At 41.7% G+C, this 19545-nt stretch overlaps 1 protein-coding gene across 4 annotated transcripts in view; it reads right to left on the bottom strand.

The window, feature by feature from the left end:
* Positions 1-19545, bottom strand: part of RIPOR2 (RHO family interacting cell polarization regulator 2) — a 159638-nt gene that overhangs the window by 13928 nt on the left and 126165 nt on the right. For all 4 annotated transcript variants that reach the window (XM_083187816.1, XM_083187819.1, XM_083187818.1 and 1 more), the window contains 4 exons: positions 17286-17447; positions 14926-15084; positions 10944-11146; positions 8398-8481 (listed from right to left, as the gene is read on the bottom strand). In XM_083187816.1, the coding sequence (XP_083043942.1) occupies positions 8398-8481; positions 10944-11146; positions 14926-15084; positions 17286-17447 (608 nt within the window). The remainder of the gene's footprint in view (positions 1-8397; positions 8482-10943; positions 11147-14925; positions 15085-17285; positions 17448-19545) is intronic.

Raw genomic sequence — 19545 nt, 5'->3', positions numbered from 1 at the left:
TGACTGAAAGGGTGTGGGTCCACAAGGAATTTCTACATAACGGCCAAACTCTATTTTACATGGGAGTGCGCAGCTGCTTCAGAAACCGGCTCCTCTGCTTCCGCAAGGAGATTGCCACTACCTCGGTCCTCCATCACTACAATGCGCCAAGTCACACATTGCTGCAAGTGAGGGAGTATTTGGCCAAGCACACTGGAAACTTCTCCCCCCCCCCAAACTGCCCGCTGGGAGCAGCAGAGCAGCCAGGACTCCACAGCGGTGAGGCCAGAACTGGAGAGCATCCGGAACTTGATTGGCGGTGCAGGGTGGGCTGCTTAGCGTGACATGCGGCATTATCTCGGATTGCGTCACGCTGCGCAGAGCCACACAGCCAGGATGGGAGCTGCCGGGTAGAATCTGAGCGAGAGCTCAGATGCTGCCCAGCATTAGACTGTGCATGCAAAGTCTAATCCTGAAATCTACCTAATCCTTCACCAACTATCAGAAGTAGGGATGCCAATCATGGCGCATTTTTTTCAATCCCAGGATTTGGGATTGAAAAATGCACAAAACCCAGGATTCCTGAGATTGGCCTCTCTAATAAAAAAAGGCCATTATCATAATATTGCCAAGATTATCTGCTCCTAGAATGATTGCGGCAGCTGTAGACACTGAAATAGGTGCCTCTCTCCTGGCTTATTCAGATGCATGGATGTAGATCCAGTGAAAGGACTTTGTAGCTGCATTGGCATAAAGGGCATATGCAGTGAAAGGCACAAGGAAGGCAGCACTTTTGTCCAATTTGGAATCAGGCCCTATGTGGAGGAATCACGCCCCCATACCAGACTCCGCCCCCATTAGGGTTACATTTCCCGGGCTGGTTTTCGAATCCCAATCCACCGCTATATATATATATATATATATATATATATATATATATATATATATATATATATATATATATATATATATATATATATATAATTCATTAATAGGAGTATGAGGTTATGTGTTCAGTATTTGTATTATTTTACTAATTCATTTAAACTGTGGATAGTTTCTATGCAACCAGAAATGTGACAAGATGTGTAATGGTGACTTCTTTGCTATGTGAGGAATTCACATCCAACTCCTGCAGATAGTCCAGAGGCTGTAAGACGTTTCTTTCCCAGACCATTAATCCACCTTTCTGTACAAAATTTGTTCAGTGGCGGTATTACCAGCACGCCAGGTTTTTTTTTTCTTTCTTATCTGTATCTTATTTTACATGGGAACTGCCTGAAGTAAAACAAATTACCTGAGCGTTGTCCAAAAATATGACAAAAGCAACACAACCACATTCATACAAAAAGAATAATAACAGACAGACCTACCAAGTGTTCAGAAATGTGCTTATGACGTGATGCAGCATGTCATGTAAATCTATGTATAACAGATTGTTAACAGATCATTTTTTAGAATTGATCCCTAATGCTGTGTACACACGGTACAATCCAGCATGAGATATTGACTATATAGTCAAAATCGCATGCAGATCGCACAGGTTTTTTACCTTGCGATCCCGATGCGCTCTCCTGTTACAGCACAAATCGAAACCCAGATAGACAGGGCAGCAATGACTATATAGTGCAAATCTAATGCAGATAGCATGAATTGTATGTAAAAAGCAATATAGAACAGCAAAGGAATCTCACAGTGTGTACACACCATTTTATTTTATTTACCAATACCATGGCAGTTTGTTTTATGTTTAGCATATCCTTTATTTTATTGGGCCCCCTTCTCACACAGGTGAAGAACAGGGGTACAGGTTTCACAAACACAGGGATAGGGTGGTACAGTTTGTCATACACATGTGGGTAGGGGGTACAGGGTTTCACACACAGGGCTAGTAGGTGTACACCATCATACACAAGGGGTGGAGGCATACAGGGTGTCACATAAATACTTGTCTTCTCTTCTGGATCCTTAGAGAGACTCATTACTTTTTGGGTAGTCCTCCATTACCCCAGAGTGGGCAACCCTCCCCCAATGGGGAACTAAATAGTGCTAACTTGTGGTTCGGCAGAGGTGGATGAGGGGGCTTAGGGGCAGATTTATTAAGCTTGGAGAAGAGATAAACTGGAGATAAAGCGGAGAAATGGTAAAAGGAGATAAAGCACCAGCCAATCAGCAGTGTTTGAAAAGACAGTTGGGAGCCGATTGGCTGGTGCTTTATCTCCTTTTACCTTTTCTCCGCTTTATCTCCAGTTTATCTCTTCTCCAAGCTTAATAAATCTGCCCCTTAATGTCTCAGTTGTATACAAATTATGTAATTTTAGCCCCAACCCTATGCTCCATTCAACATTTCCATGCAAAGGATGGGGCCTAATGAGGCAAATAGCCCGTTCCCATCCCTATAACACACCTGCTCTTTCTCCCAAAGAGGAAAGCAGTCGTCAGCAAGTACTGTATGTGTCACACAGTATGTGTGGTGTATGGTGTATCATACACAGGGGTGGGATAAGGAGGTATAGGGTCCCCATACACACAGGGGTACAGGGTGTCGGACAGCAATAGGGGGTCTACAAAGTGTCATACACAGGGATTACAGGCACTACAGGGTGTTGTACACACAGGAGTAGGGGTACAGGCAGTGGTGTAACTAGAAGGTGCAGGGAATGCAGCCGCTATGGGGCGCAGCCGCTATGGGGCGCAGCCGCTTGGCGGTCCCAAAGGCCCAGAAATCAAACTTACTGCAACATTTTTGTATTTTTTTTCTATTAAAAGCTTGTGGTGTTCCAGTTTCTGGCAATTTTCCTATTGGTATGTCACCAAGACTGTACCGGGCTGCACTCAATGTTTGCCGACACCTGTTTTAGCCAAAGATACGTGAGATCATGATGATGACGATGGTAAGAAAGCTTATCTACAGCATTGACATGGCTTAAGCCCCATACACACTACACGTCTGGGGCCGTGGCATATCAGCTGCTGCCAGTGGTGGCCGATATTGTCCGCATGATACAGCTCAGTGACATCACCGGAGACCTGCTAAACATGCAGGTCGTTTGGCTATATTGCCAAGTTGACCTGCATGTTTGGAAGACATCAATCATTGTTAATGACGCACTGGAGCGCACATCCTTAACGCTATTTAGTATAAACATTAGTTATTGTGAAAAATATTTCTAAAAAGCCCCTTTCTGAGCGATATTGTTCACAATATGACCTAGTGTGAATGGGGTTTAACAAATGGCTCAAGCATGAAGTGCCAGACAGCCCTAACTCCTCCTGATGGTGAGCAGATCTGTAGGCGAGCCACCCCTGTCCCTGTCACTCCTGTTTCCTGACCCCTCAGTTCTATCCAAGCCTCATCTTACCTGGTCCGGTCCCCACTGTCTTCTCTGTCCTGGTCCCATCATCTCTGTCCTAACCATCTCATTGTCATCTCTATCCTGACACTGCCATGTGTGTCCTGCCATTTGCCCTGGCCCTGTCACCTATTACATGCCCTGTCCCAACTGTCCTGGCCTTGTCACCTCTGTCCAGTCCCTGCCACCTCTCTCCTGCCTCCTCTGTTCTGTCTTGCCATGTCACCTATGTCCTGGTCCTATCCATGTTACCCCTATCCTGATCCTGTAACATCTGTCCTTTTTTCTTTTTTCTTTATATGAGTGCAATGCGTGTGTTGCATTCAGGGATTGGAAAAAAAAAACACAAAAACATCAGGTTGCAAAATTTATAGTGACAAGTGAAAGTAGCTTGCCCCCGGGGTTGTGGGATACAGTGGCGTATCTACAGTATAATGGGTGCAGTGTGCGCGGTACACACAGATTCCTGAGTCCCAGGGGGGCCACACAACGCACACTGCACCCATTTTGATAATACATTTTTCCGGCAATCTGCGCATGCGCTGTGGAGTCCGAACACTCTAGTGCTCAGACTCCACAGCTCTGCAGAGGTACGCACATGCGCAGTAGGGTCTGAGCAGGGTCTGAGCACCAGAGTGATCAGACCCTACTTCTCCTGGTAGAGAGGAGGGGGCCCGGATAAGGAAGCTGCACACGGGCCACCTCCTCTCAAAATATCCCTAGTGGGATACAAATGCTATCTGTACCATAATGACATTAACCTGAACAAACTACTGCAAGCCGGATTAGGTACACATACAATATCTATTGTATATTATAGACAGCAACTCCAATGAAAAAAGGCACTCAGGAAACAACAGTGTAAATGAACACAAAACCGTGTATTGATGAGCTTTCGGGGTTTGACCCCCTTCCTCAGAACACGACTATATACACACACACACATACTGTATATACACACTACATACACTCACACACCTAATTATATATATATGTTTAATATCCAATGTTACGGAATAGGACAGGAATTCCTCCTGTCCTATTCCGTAACATTGGATACTAAACATTACCCATTTATTCTGTATCATTGGATACTAAACATTACCCATTTACGGCATTGTTTCACCATTATAGATCTCGGTGTATTACCCCTGAAGAAGTCCCCAAGGGACGAAATGCGTAGGGTTTTTCTGACCAATATACATCCAGGGTCAAATCAGGAATCAATACACCTATGTGAAAAGAATTACTGGAAAATTTCTGTATTTTGTACTTTATATATTTTATATAATTTCTTTTGCTGTTTGGAATAAATATATTCTATTTTTAAAGAGAAGTCTGTCGTTGGTGAAACACATTTAAGCGCACCTCTACATCTTTCTCTTATATATATATATATATATATATATATATATATATATATATATATATATATATATATATATATATATATATATATATATATATATGAGAAAGATGTAGAGGTGTGCTTAAATGTGAAAAGAAGGGGTATAGAAGTGCGCGGATAGATGTTTCACTGGGGACAAATAAACATCAGTGTAATATATATAAAAGTTATTCCATATAACAATATAAAAAACATACAATAGTTTTTCATACAGGTTTTCACATCAACTTGTCCAGAGCTTGATACCACTTAAAGTCACTGTTTACCTGAAATCATCCTACGCGTTTTGTCCCATACGGGACTTCTTCAGGGGTATCAGTATATTAATAGTTTTTCAAATGATAAGAAGACCCAATATGTGTCAGATCGATGTCTGACTGATGATTTTGTTTACACTGACGTTTCTGATCACAGAATGTCAACTCTGTGAAGGCATTAGTCGGAAAGTGGTCTACACGTGTTCTGAGAATACGGTGCTCTGACAGTACTTATGGATACTGGTCATTTTAATCCTTTAGTTTTATCCATATTGGGTCTTCTTATATACCCCTTCTTTTCATCTTTATTCTGTACCTTTATTAACAGCGAGGTACATAGAAGTGCTGCTTCCGAAACAGTGCAGGGAAGGTCACAACCCCCTTCTTTTATATATATAAACTTGACTTTTTGAATGGTCTTACTGATTTCCCCTTTAACATCAATCTATATTTGCAATTATTGAGATTAGTCCTCACTAAGAATTATTTTTTGTTTGACGGTAAAATGTATCTGCAGACGTCCGGATGTGCGATGGGGGCGGCGGTCGCTCCGGCTTACGCCAATGTTTTCATGTTTAACTTTGAAAATGAAATTATTTTGAGACATCGCTTTGGCCAACACATCCGGACGTACTGCAGATACATTGATGACCTCTTTATGTTTTGGGACGGAGGGGAGGAGTTATTTAACCTTATGATGGAGGAGATTAACCAATTGAATACCCCCATTAAATTCACGTATAAATCTAACAGTGAATGTATTGATTTTCTGGATGTAAAAGTCTCCTTGGTGGGGGGCAGTATCCAGACATCAGTGTTTAGGAAACCTACCGATAGAAATACTCTATTGGTCTCAGGTAGCCACCACCCTCCTTCCCTCAAAAGAGGCCTTCCCTATTCGCAGATGGTACGTGCGTGTAGGATCTGCAGTGATCCGTCCAAAATTGATGGGGAATTGGATGTGATCGTCGATAAGTTTCATGCCAGGGGTTACTTGCTCAAAGAATTGTTGGAGGCCAAAACTAGAGCTCTTAAACTTAAACGTGCAGACCTTCGAATACCTCAGAGAAAACGTAATGACAAGGTCTTCCCCTTTATCTCTAAGTTTGATACCTCAAGCATGGTGGTCCCGGTTGCTAGCAAGGCCCTTTGGCCCATTGTCTCCACAGACAGATCCCTGCCAGTATTTAGAGATGTGCGCCCCCTGGTGTGTTACACCAGAGGACGCAATCTCAAAGACATCTTGGTACATTCCGACATTACTGGGTTTGAGATGGCACCTAATACCAGGTATAAAAAACCAGGATGTTATAAATGCCCTAAATGTGTTACCTGTAATTATATGATTGCCTCCGATAAATTTAAGGATCCACACTCCTCCAAGGAGTACCGTATCAGACATGTACTTACCTGTGATACACAGTTTGTTGTATATGCATTAATTTGCCCTTGTGGCTTGTATTATATAGGCATGACATCAAGAAAGTTCAAGGAGCGGATGGGCATGCACCGTTCCACAATTAAGCATGCTCTACTTGGCAAGAAAGCCGAGCAACCTGTTGCCATTCATTTTAAACAACTCAATCATCCTGTGGAGTCCATGAGACATATCATTATTGATCATATCCCACCATCAAATCGCGGTGGAGATAGGGTGAAACGCCTCCTAAAGTTAGAGGCTACCTGGATCCACAGACTAAATACTGTTTCACCTCATGGACTTAATGAACGGATAGTATGGAGTACCTTTATGTGAACCTGCTATGTGATTAATTGCCTTTTTTGTCCAAATTATTTCCCTGTATCTTATGTACTCTCTTTGATAGTATATACGTTGAATATATGCACTCTTTGATTTGCCACTGTATTTTCCATGGTATTTTGATACTGATATTTCTTGTTAGGCACACAGTGGTTGGCCCCTGGCGCTGGGGGTGTCCCTGGACTCTGCTTCCAGTTGGGCGGGTGTGAGACGTCCTAACTGGCTAGCGGGCCCCCGGGTATCTCTCAGATTCCATGTGACCATCCTCTCTGTGCATTATGTATGTTTTATCTGTATGCTTGGTAACGCGTTGCCATGGCGACCGATACGCTAGTGAGAGAGGCGTGTTCGGTCTACGTGGTAGCGTGAAGCCGGGTCTTGATGAGCGTCTATTTGTGTACGCGTCGCCGTGACAACCACCATGCTAGTGAGAGGCTTGGTTGGTTTGCACGGCTGCGCGTGACACTATTGTCCATACGTTTTATGTTTTAGCTTGTAGTTATTATGTGCTATTTACATGTATTTCTGTGCCTTGGTGCCCATTCGTTGATTGCGATACTGGATACTCCAGGCGCCCTCAAGACGGGAATCCATGGTAAACTAGACGCGTGTGTGAGCCGTGTCTGACGCCATGTGATGACGTTTGTGCGGTCGCCTAGGAGACCCAGACGCTGTCGCTGGTTCTGCAAGCCGGAGACCGTGCTTTTGTTACCATGGCAATGGCATTGTGGGTGTGAGCCACATACGTCTTTGCCATTGGTCCTGTACACAGGTGTACGGGCTTAGCAGTAATGTCCAGCTTCACAAGAATTGGCGCCAATAACTGCTATTTAAAGGCATGCTGCTACAGTGTATGTTGTACTTGTTGTTGCCTCTTGAGAAAGGGGTAGTAACCCCGAAACGAGCCGTTGAGGCTATGCAATAAAGATTTCATCTTCTTCAGTAAGTGCTGCAGTGACGTGTTGTTCCTGACTACCTTGCGGTTTGCTAGGAACCTTGCCTTCTGCATATATATATATATATATATATATATATATATATATATATATATATATATATATATATATATATATATACACACACATAAGTATATATGTACATACAGTATATCTTGTTGGATCCCCCTCAGTGAGGATGCGGAAACAAGCCCATAGACTTCTATAGGGTAATGCCGACTGTTTCTCATATTCCCGTTACTACATCCCGCCCCTAGAGAGATGAGCTTATCCCATGCTATCTTTACAAGACAGGTTACAAATAAACCAGTACATTTGCAAGTTAGTGTAAACCTGTCACCATGATTACAGATACATTTAAAAGCAATGATACTTAGATTTATGCTCTGTGTTATATGTAAACATACTAAAATTGGGTCCCCAACTGTTGCCAAAATATTTGAATAAATATTTATAAGTAAACAGATTGATGATAACCACTGCTTGTCAACTTAGTTTATGCTTTCCCTCAGGGACATTGTGTGGTTCCGCAAACACCAGTGTATTTATGGTTCGAATACTATAAAGCTCTGCCAAGAAACAAACCTGTACGTAAAACCGGTCTGTCTGTCTTGTTCCGAGGGTAATGTAAAACACTTTGCATGATTAGTTATAAGTGCCTGTCATCATTAAGGACACTCACCTGAAGGCATCTGACAGCCAGGCAGGCAGCCTTCTGCAGGTGAACTTTAGGCTGAGTCAATGCCTTGCAATAGTATATCAGAGCCTGCAAAAAAACATATCAATTACTTGCATCTAAAAATAAAATCACTGACAACTTTAATAAATTAAATTCTAGTTTAAACATTAAAATGCATATACAGTATCGTACATTCTTGCTCCGCTTTATACATGCTGGATTTCAGGCCTTTATATCTTATAATTTGACTTTTTTTCTGTTTATTATTGTCTTTTAAATTATGTTTTAATGATTAGTGTGGGGCATTGAATATATACTGTATAGAAGAAAAATGGTGTCAATAAAAAATACCTTTCAGCTCATTTTATTAGTTCCCTGCTGCTGCTGGCACACGTGTATAAGCGGCACTACCACTGGGAGTGTTATGTGTATAAGTTGTCCCATGAACCCCTGTTGTTTGGGGGGGGGGGGGTTAATGGTGAGCAGCAGCCGAAAAGCGCTGGGTGCTAGAACTCATCAGCTTGCAGGAGACTGGCATCATCTTCTACGCATGCGTGGAAATTTCTTCTTTGAACAGCAGAAATCTACCAGGAAATACGTGGCAGCTGGCCAGGTCAGTGGGTGAGGGGCAGAAGTAAATTAATATGGTAGAGCTGCCAAAATCATATTAAGGAGGAGGGGCACACTGTTATCCCATGTCTGTCTCACCCTGTGTATGTTCCACTGTTATCCCATGTATGTCACCATGTGTGTATCCCTATTAGTAAGACCATGCCCATTTTCTGGGAGCACACGTGCCTTAGGCATGTGCAAATGTACTTAGTACCACTATACTCTCCCCCTTCCATTATGATGGCGTCCCCCTCCCCAATCATTTTATTCTGGATCCACCCATAATAAGCGGCTCTACTAGTGGGGGCATTATGTATATATGCTGCACTACTCCTGGGGGCATAATGTATAAGCTGCACTACTCCTGGGGGCATAATGTATAAGCTGCACTACTACTATGAGCATTATGTATAAGCAGCACTAATACTATGGAGGCATTATGTTTAAACGGCACAACTACTGGGGGCATTATGTGTATAAGCAGTACTATTACTGGGGGCATTATGTGTATATGCTGCTCTACTTCTTGGGGCATTATATGTATAAGGGACACTACTACTGTGGGCATTATGTGTAAGGGCTACTACTATAAGTATTTTGTATAACTGGTACTACTACTACTGGGGGCATTATGTGTATAAGTAGCACTACTATGTGTGGAGTGATGTGAATATAATTATGCTTCTGTGTGGCATCCTTTGAAATGAATGTACTATTGTGTGGCTACATACTTCCCTGTAAGACCATTCCCATTTTTCAAGTAATGGAGTCTGTGAAAGTGAAGCAAATATACTGAGCGCTTGTGTTATGTTACAAGGAAAAGGGAGATAATAAGGAGGAGAGGGGGACATGGGGTAGAGAGGATACTGAGTTTGGTAGAGAGCAGAAAAAATTACTGAAAAGGACGAAAGAGGGTAAAATTAATAGGAGAATTATAGAAGAAAAATATAGCTAAAGAAAGATATATCAATTATAATTTCAAAAAATGCAAATAAAAAATGTATTAAAAAAGGAAAGATGGGTAACTATTAAAACAAAATAATAATGGAAATGAAACAAAGGTACTTATGTAGTAACTGGGCTGCCGATTTTTTGATTGTATGCCTTAAGTTAAGGCATACAATCAGATGCGATGCGATGCGATATCGCATCGCATCGCATCCGATATCGGATGCGATGACCCGATTTTTCCATAGGAATCAATGTTAAAATGATTCCTATGGAAAAATGGGTCCTTTTCATACCCCTACTATCCAAGTGGGCATGGAGTTGGATATAAACCTGTGGCGAGCGTAGCGAGCCACCGAGCCCGAAGCGTGGCGAGCGAAGCGAGCCCCGCGAGGGGACGGTATTCGTCCCCTCGCGGGGCTCGCTTCGCTCGCCACGCTTCGGGCTCGGTGGCTCGCTACGCTCGCCACAGGTTTATATCCAACTCCATGCCCACTTGGATAGTAGGGGTATGAAAAGGACCCATTTTTCCCATTGAATTCCATGTTAAAATGGACTCAGTCCATTTTAACATTGATTCCTATGGAAAAATCGGGTCATCGCATCGCATCGCATCGCATCGAATCGCATGGTCGCATGCGATGCGATGCGATCTCCCGATCCGACCCGATTTAGAAATCGGCAGCCCAGTTACTACATAAGTACCGAAACAAATTAAATTAAACTTTCGAAAAGTGATCTTTTATAACTTCTTACAACTCCTAATGGGTATTTTGTTGTGGAGCACAGAGGATGACTGAGAGCCTTAGGAGGAAGAATACCCATAAGAATATGCACTAGCCAGTCCACTCCTAACTGTCATTTTTCAAACATAGCTGATTGGCTGGTGCGTTATCACCTTCTACTTTATCTCTTCACCAGGCTAAATACATCTGCCCTATGAAATAAGTGTCTTAAATAGCATGTTTTCCTGTATCCTCACTACTCACCTTTTCTCTAAAGTCCTGTGACTTGGAAGCAGCAGAGGAAAGTAAAGACAGCGCCTGAGTCACTTCACTCTCATTTTCCGACAGCAGCAATGTTAAGGATGTAAGAATTTCCTGGCAATAAGGCTGGGAGCATGTAGCTAGATCTGCCATTTTATCACCCAAACATGTGTCTGTCGTGCTCTGGAGCATCTGCACAGCTGAAGCTTGAATGAGAGAAAAAAAAAAGGTCAAATAGTCGGCAATGAAGTAATGCAGGGGCCAGACTGACCACAATAAGGGGTTTTCATCTACATACACTTTTCGAAGATATAAAATGTACACCGGTTATTTGGCACACACCACCATATAATACAATATTAACCCTTTGTGTGTCCACAACTCTGAGAGAGATGTGCAAAATATTCGCTAAAAATGCCAGCGTCGCTCACAATTGTTATACTGTATATCAAGGGCGGCACTGATGTCACATACCCTTCCTTAAAATTCCAGGGCGGGTCTGCGTTTTCTGACACTCCCAGAAAACGTCTTGTTACCACTCGCACATGCATAGTTCCTGTCAGCCAAATTGCAAGGGTATTGTGTAGGGATGCCAATCCCGGGGCATTTTTTCAATCCCGGGATTTGGGATTGAAAAATGCTCAATCCCGGGATTCCCGGGATTGGCCTCCCTAATAAAAATAAAAAAGGCCCCTCCCCCAGATGTCAATATAAATTTCTTCTAAAGCTGCACCCCACACATCCTCCCCATGCCCATCCTCTCTGCCCTGTCACTTACGGCGGCGGAGGTGGTGACAGGGCAGCAGCAGGACGTCTATCTCCAGCGGGTGGGCGGAAGGCTGGGGGCGTAACAGCGGGCATCTGTCTGGCTTTGGGACAGTGTGCTGTGCTGACAGGCACAGCACACAGTCCCTCCCAACTCCCGACAGCAGCACCGGGGGTAAGGAACAGTCAGCCGGGCGGCATCTGAGCCATATTCTGGTGCTCAGCGCTGCCCGGCTTTAAACAAAAACTAATGGAGTTACTAATCCCGGGATTGGAAGCTTCAATCCTGGGATTCAAATCCTGGCGATTTTAGGCCAAAATCCCGGGATCTCGATCCTAGTATTGTGGTTAGATATTTTCACTATTTTTGACGCCTGTGCGCTACGATCTATACGCATGTGCAGTTAATAATTAGTGCATAGTGTCTCCCACGCATGGCTACAGGATGCCACAGATATCAGAGATATCTGCTGTTGCCTTCTTACATACATTGCAGGGATACGTAATATTTGTGGCTAACACCCGTGACAAGGCTGGGCATATGTAACACAGTAATGTCATAACTCCCACCCATGGACAAACACTGGGTAGAAGAAAAAGGCGGCTTTTTTGCCTAAGAGATCATGTGTAGTATCTCAGATCCCGTTGCTGTTGCCCAACACTTCGTGAATGCATGCTGGCTTGGGCCTTTCACAGATGAGTCTTGAGCAGACATCATCTGGGCCTACAACCTGCCTAAAAACAACTAGACTGCAAGAAGGAAGGACTTTGATCTCTAAGACACTGCTGGGTGCTAGACTTGTTCTGCTCTGTTCTTTGAAGAAGCAACCTCCATCTGAGATCAACTGAGACCTGGTTGGTATCTTGGGAAAAGAAGCAGAGAAGATGGCCACTGGTGCATCCCAGCAAATGGCCCGGGAGGTGTGTAACTCACCGCGGCTGATCGCCATCATGTTTGCCCATGCGAAGAAATGTGCATGTGCAAACCCCCTACCATCGGGACAGTGGCCGAATTCGGATCACTGTGAGCGATCCAGATAACCTAACCTCTATTTTGCGTCCTAATTAATGGTGTCTTTTTCCATCGGCACTCCTAATGTAAGGAGTATTAAGGATCAGTCCGAATTGTGAGGTTTACTTGTAGTTCTCCATTACAGAACTCTGGGCACATTTGCCCTCCTATTGTTAGGTTGGAGGTCAGTTTGTCTGCAGGGGTTGCCATTCTTATTAGGGGCAGTTAAATCACAGCAGATTCAGTTCAGAAGTTGGCCTGAGATTGCAGTATTTGTATATTATCTGGGCACCCAATATTTTCATCGTAGGGCAAAAAATCGCGTTGCATCGTATCGCATGCAATCATATCACATGCAATGCGACGCGATTGGACACGATTTTTAATTGTACAGGCACCCAGATGCCGGATTTCTATGTTAAATGCCCCCCCAGGGCCGATTTTTTATTGAACACCCACCCTGATGAGTAATTACTATGTTAAATGGCCCCTCATTATTAACGCCACCCCACTATCAACGCCAACCCGAAGCGTGGCGAGCGCAGCGAGCCCGCGAGGGGCGGTGGTACGCGTCCTCCGACCTTTTCATACTCCCACTATCCACTATGTTAAATGCACCCCCAGCCCCGATTTTTAATTGTACACCCACCCTGATGGGTGATTACTATGTAAAATGCCCCCCCAGTATCAACGCCAACCCGAAGCATGGCAAGCGCAGCGGTACACGTCCTCCGACCTTTTCATACCCCCACTATCCACGTCGGTGTGGAGTTGATTCTATATAGTGTGGCGAGTGCGAGCCACCGAAGCGTGGCGAGCGCAGCGTGCCCCGTGAGGGGACGCAAATTACTTTACATATATTCCACGTCTCCTCGGTGCGCTCGCCACACTATATGAAATCAACTCCACGCCGACGTGGATAGTGGGGGTATGAAAAGGTGGGAGGACGCGTACCGCTGCGCTCGCCATGCTTCGGGTTGGCATGGATACGGGGGTGGTGTTAACAATGGGGGGGCATTTCACATAGTAATCACCTATCAGGGTGGGTGTACAATTAAAAATCGGGTCTGGGGGTGCATTTAACATTGGAATCAGGCATCAGGGTGCCTGTACAATGTAATATCGGGTATAATCGCGTCGCATCGCATGCCATTATAATGGCATGTGATGCGACGCGATATTAAAATTGTATTCTCTGCCCAGGAAAGCCTCAAATCGGTGCCCATCGCATCGCATGCCTTAATTAGTAGCATGCAATGCGATATTTCGGGCGCCCATATAATACACAAGTACCCAGATTGCTTATCATAATGGCTCCTGAGCAGGAGGAACCTATTGAGATAATCTGTGGACATGCTCACAACAACCAGGGCAGTATTGTTGGCAGAAGATTTCAACAGTCCCATAGAGGACGACAGTCACGGCTCCATACAATCCTCTCCTTCCCTTCCCCCTATATGTTACTGATGGCAACTAATCTTTGGGCATGATTCTTACCTTCTCACACCCTTTCTTGCATGTCCTGTATTTTATTGATGTGTGTTTTTCTATTTATGCACTCGTCCCTTATATGTGTCTGTCTTTCAGTAAAGCTCCATGCATGTGACCCACCCATCACCCTCTCACCCTTTATCCCCCACCACACCCACTGACCTTTGTTGATTATTGTATTAAGTTTAAGTGATGAGTAAATAGTGCGGAACATGAGAGAGTGCAGGATTTTTTATACCATATGTCTAATTGTGTGCTACAATGTATGGATGATTTGTGTTTTATAGTGTATTGTGTTTTAGCTGTGCTGCTACATTAAAGACATTTAACATTTACGACGTGGACAAGATTGACATAAGCAAAGGTCGAGTTTTGGCGGATCTTTTTTTTTTTTACTTTATTACGCCATCCACCTGGACTCCGATTGGAAAGAGCACAGCAGTAGCACAGCGATATAACTTACCCAGAGCCCATGTGCTCAGGTGTCAACATTGATACCAAAAATAATTGAAAAACCTCATGTCGATCTTTTGGGGTCAACCGGCTATAATACACCCAAGTCTCTTGTGGCTAATGACATATTTCTGTACCAATAATATACAATGGTTTTGTTTTTAAGATTACAAATGTTTTATGCTGGACTTTAGTTACACATCACAATTGTATTAATTTACATATATACAAAACTACAGTAAAACACAGATAAAGCATATTTACCTTCCTTAGTAAGTTGAATCAAATAAGTTTTGAGATCTGTGACATTATGGCTACTGAAAAACTCATAATACTGGAAAACTGTAATGGTTTCTCCAGACAAATTCGATGGCAGCGTGGTCTCCGCTTTATCTAGAATTTGAGCGATCAGCATTCTGAAGACTAGATAAACAGAAGATAATGCAAATATTAGTGACTGGTACATAACTAATGCATATATATATATATATATATATATATATATATATATATATATATATATATATATATATATATATATAACAAATCCAAAAATAAAGGCACTCCGGAAACAGCTGGATAAAGAAAGCATACAAACGTGTATTGATGAGCTTTTGGAGTTTGACCCCCTTCCTCAGAACACGACTACAGGAAGGGGGTCAATCCCCGAAAGCTCATCAATACACGTTTGTATGCTTTCTTCATCCAGTTGTTTCCTGAGTGCCTTTATTTTTGGATTTGTTACATGAACTTTCTTATGGCACCGGGGCAAGTTGCTGTTTTATCAGAGTGCCGGCAGTATTGGACTTGTGTGTGTGTATATGTGTATATATATATATGTGTATATATATATATATATATATATATATATATATATATACACACACATATATATATATATATATATATATACACACATACACACACACACACTTAAAAGTAAGCTAAGCATTTAGGAACAGTAAAGATATAGGGTGGGTATCAACAATAATAAAATCTAGTATTTGAGACATAGAAATCAGTAAATTTCTCACAACTTTTATACTTACAAAGTAAGGGAAAGATAGCGTTTAGAAGGTAAGGGTAGATATACCTTACTCAAGTAACAACAGAAAGTTGTATACCATAAATAAGTGTTCATAGTGCAGAGTTTAGTTTAGATTTACGTATAACCATATATTAAATGGGGTATATTCAATGGCGTTTAAGCCAGCTATGATGGTGAGCAATGCCGATAGCTTGCGCATCAGTATTCAACTGACATCCCCCCTTCAATCGCCGTTTCCACCTCGCTGGTTCTGTTCAGCAAGGTGGAAACAGCAAGAACAGGGCGAGCGGCCTGCGAGAGGGTTAGACAGCGAGGATGGCTTGTTTTCGTCAATCCTCACCAAAAACAAGCCATCCTCGCTGTGAAAATTGGCATTGAATACCGACCAATGGCTGCAAAATACATTTTTATTTATTAAGGTTGCTCTTGTAAATGTAATTCCTTGCAGAGGTTTTAATCTTAAGCATGGTATAGATTATGTGTAATAATTAGCTTCTTATAACAATTATTACTCACCCCCAATGTATTTACAAGGTCAGGGACTCTGAAAGGAGCGTCCCCCTGGGAGGTATAAGAAGTGATGTGATTGCTAGAGCTTTGCTACCATGCATGCCTGTTCTGCTGATCATGCATGTGCAAGCAAACAGCCAGTGCCATGGAGGGATCCTACAGTACCCTCCCTTGGTATATACTGCAAAGTGCAGCCCATAGGCTACAATGGATTGTGTCATCTAAAGTTGATGTTGGCTACAGCGGCCAGACTCCACAATCCAAGGCCCGGTACATTCTACAGTTAAGCAGAAACTGATGGTGGATGCTTTTGTAGTCAAAAACTGAGGACTGCTGCAGATATCGGGAAAATGTAATCTTTGGGGGTACCACTCAAAAACAGGCGTTTCATGGAAAACATTGATAGAGGGATCCGATTTCCTTTTATTTAAACTCTCTTTCCTAGTACAGGTTGAGTATCCCTTATCCAAAATGCTCGGGACCAGAAGAATTTTGGATAACGGATTCTTCTGTAATTTAGAATACTTTTATATTTCAATGATATATCTTTAGGTATCTTGCAATTATGTTGCACAAAGACATCAAACACATGAAATACACACAAATATATTTTATTTGTGCATAAAACAAGGTTTCAAAACATGAAACAAAGTTTGTGTACTATCTCAGATACTGAATTTAAATACAAAGCAATCATTTTCTTGCACATATTTAGTTACATATCATAGTGCTTATAGCAAAAATATATATTTTTTTCACTTTCTGGAATGTATGGTTTTTGGAACATTTTGGATAATGGATATTTGGAGAAGGGATACTCAACCTGTATTGCATGTAATTTGTGTCATCATGATAATCTTCATGTGCTGTAAACTCAGTGCTTTATATTCATTTATTAATTAACAGTTTCTTACGGTATACAGTTCAGCAGGTTCAGTTGCGCTTTTCAATTGGAAACAAGGTTGAAACAAACTGGACAGTGACATACTGTCAAAATGGTAGAAGGGCCTTGCTCACAAGGCTATTATTAAAAATAACACAGTAGTGAGTATGCATGGGCATCTACCTGTCTCTTCAAGGTCCAGGCTGTCTACATTCACAGTTTGGCTATAATGTTCATGCAGCTGTTTTACCATCCGGTCAGCCGTGGTATGATACATGTGCGAGGGTGCGCAGCATTTCCTCCAAAACGATAAAAGTGACGGCATATCATTGAATCCAGCGATAACTAAGAGAATATTTAACATGAGATGGTAAAACTTGTAATATCAGACAGTGTTCTATACAAAATGCATCACCAGTTGTAATAAATACCATTATGTTAGTACCTTTCCCAGAGTAATAAAACAATGGGAACCTTTACCGTCACAGATATTGGAGGTGCACTAATGCAAATATACAGTAGTAATAGCAACTAATGAGTAATAAGCTGCGATGAATCTACCCTATGATCAGAAATGAAAAGTTTGATCAGTTCTCAATAATTACTGCACATGAGAACCTGCTTAGTAAATAAAAAAACACTATAAATGTAAAGTAAAGCGGGGGTATTCATCGGTACGCACTGCTAGAACTATGGGCCTGATTTAGAGCAGATCAGAAAATCTTTGGGTGTGTGTTTAAACTAAAATCTAATTGGCAGTGTAAAAATAAAGCAGACCGTATTTACCATGCACATAAACAATAACTCACCCAAATCTAAGTTTATGCACATTTGCCCCACCTGCAATGGACATGGTTTCGCCCATTTGAGAAATATATTTCTTTATGATCAACTCTGAATAAGGCACAATGTTTTATGTTATAATCTTTAATTCTTATTTCTTGAAATCAGTGAAAGATTTTGCATACCTATAGAAAGTGTGGAAGATACTATACATCTTGTATCACCAAGTACCTTTAGGTGTTTGATTCTACTCTGGGAGGAATTTATTCTTAAGTGTTATCAGACCTGCTGCACAGTGCTAGAAATAAAAGGCCTTAATAATGCATTTCATCGTAAGTCCTTAGTGTCACCAAGATCCCAGACTGCCCCACTGCATCGCGTAATTCATGAATCCGAGAACTTGATGATATTCAGGAATGAATTTCAGGTAAAAGAGCATTTGTGGGCGCTCACACTTCCTCTCTTTGGAATTGTGAGTGGCTATCCATGTTCTTTTACCTTTTGGAGGTATGTTATATGAGTCTACACTCATTCTATGTTTTTTTATATTTGATGGAATATATACAACTAGTTTATCTACCTCCAGGGTTTGCTACAATTTTTGTATTCTCATAATACTGTATTTTTTACACTTTAATTATTTTATCACTTGTCTGGGAGAGAGGTTTTATTAACCTATTTTATTAAGGAGCTCCAATGAAGGAATAACCAAGAAACCTCTATAAGCGTTCTAACAATCTGAATGCAGTGAGATTTGACTGTGTTTAAAGAAACCTTTATATACATGATTCATCCTCATAAAAGGAGGAGTGTGGTACCATCTTTACACAAACGTATACCTTTATTTGCAAAATTTTCACACTTTGGATAGTCACCATTTTTATAGGTTTTCTGTCACAGGTTGGACACCAATTAATGTTATGAACTACTACACATTGGAATTTTTTTTTTTATATCTCACGAGGGAAATTAATTTGTGGAACTCAGAAAGTAAAGCAGAAAGAACATTCTATCAACCCAGACAACGTATTATATTGTATATAAATATTTTTTACTATAACTGTATACGGATATCATTTATAGTGCCTGTGACTTACTACCACCATTATCATGTAATTTATCATTCATCAGCTATGACATGGTTACATTGAGCACCACGGCTGTTTAACAATATGATAGCCTATTTCAATATGGCAAGGAGATCAGCAATAAACCTTATAACCTGCGTTTTAATCTTGTATAATATTTATGAATTATGAAATTTAATTCCCTATAAACTCCCACCACCTGGGAGAGCTCACAATGCATGGTGGGGCAAGTTGCATGCAAAATCCATGTGCCAGCTCCAGTGTCACCCTCATACATGTACATGATTTCCTCCTAGGTTTCCCAGTGTGACTCACAACAGTGATGCAACAGTACTATATTTGCATTTTTTTTTAAATACATACTTATGGTGGTTTCCAATTTAGTAATTTACATGGCTAATAGACTCGCTTGTTGGGGTCATGTTGCTGTCATTTTTCAGGGATTTTCTTTCAGGCAGGCAAAACCAAATCTCTGACTATTATGATTTTTTTCCACTATCACTGCGAAAAAACGTAGGTCTGTGGCATTTTGCAGATCTTATGTGCTTTCATGTAAAAAAACAGATAATTTC

This window comes from Crinia signifera, chromosome 5 (assembly GCF_055691185.1).
Source record: "Crinia signifera chromosome 5, ASM5569118v1, whole genome shotgun sequence".
Lineage (NCBI taxonomy): Eukaryota > Metazoa > Chordata > Amphibia > Anura > Myobatrachidae > Crinia > Crinia signifera.
The sequence above is the reverse complement of the archived record's forward strand: the minus strand, read 5'-3'. Positions and strand labels throughout refer to the sequence as shown.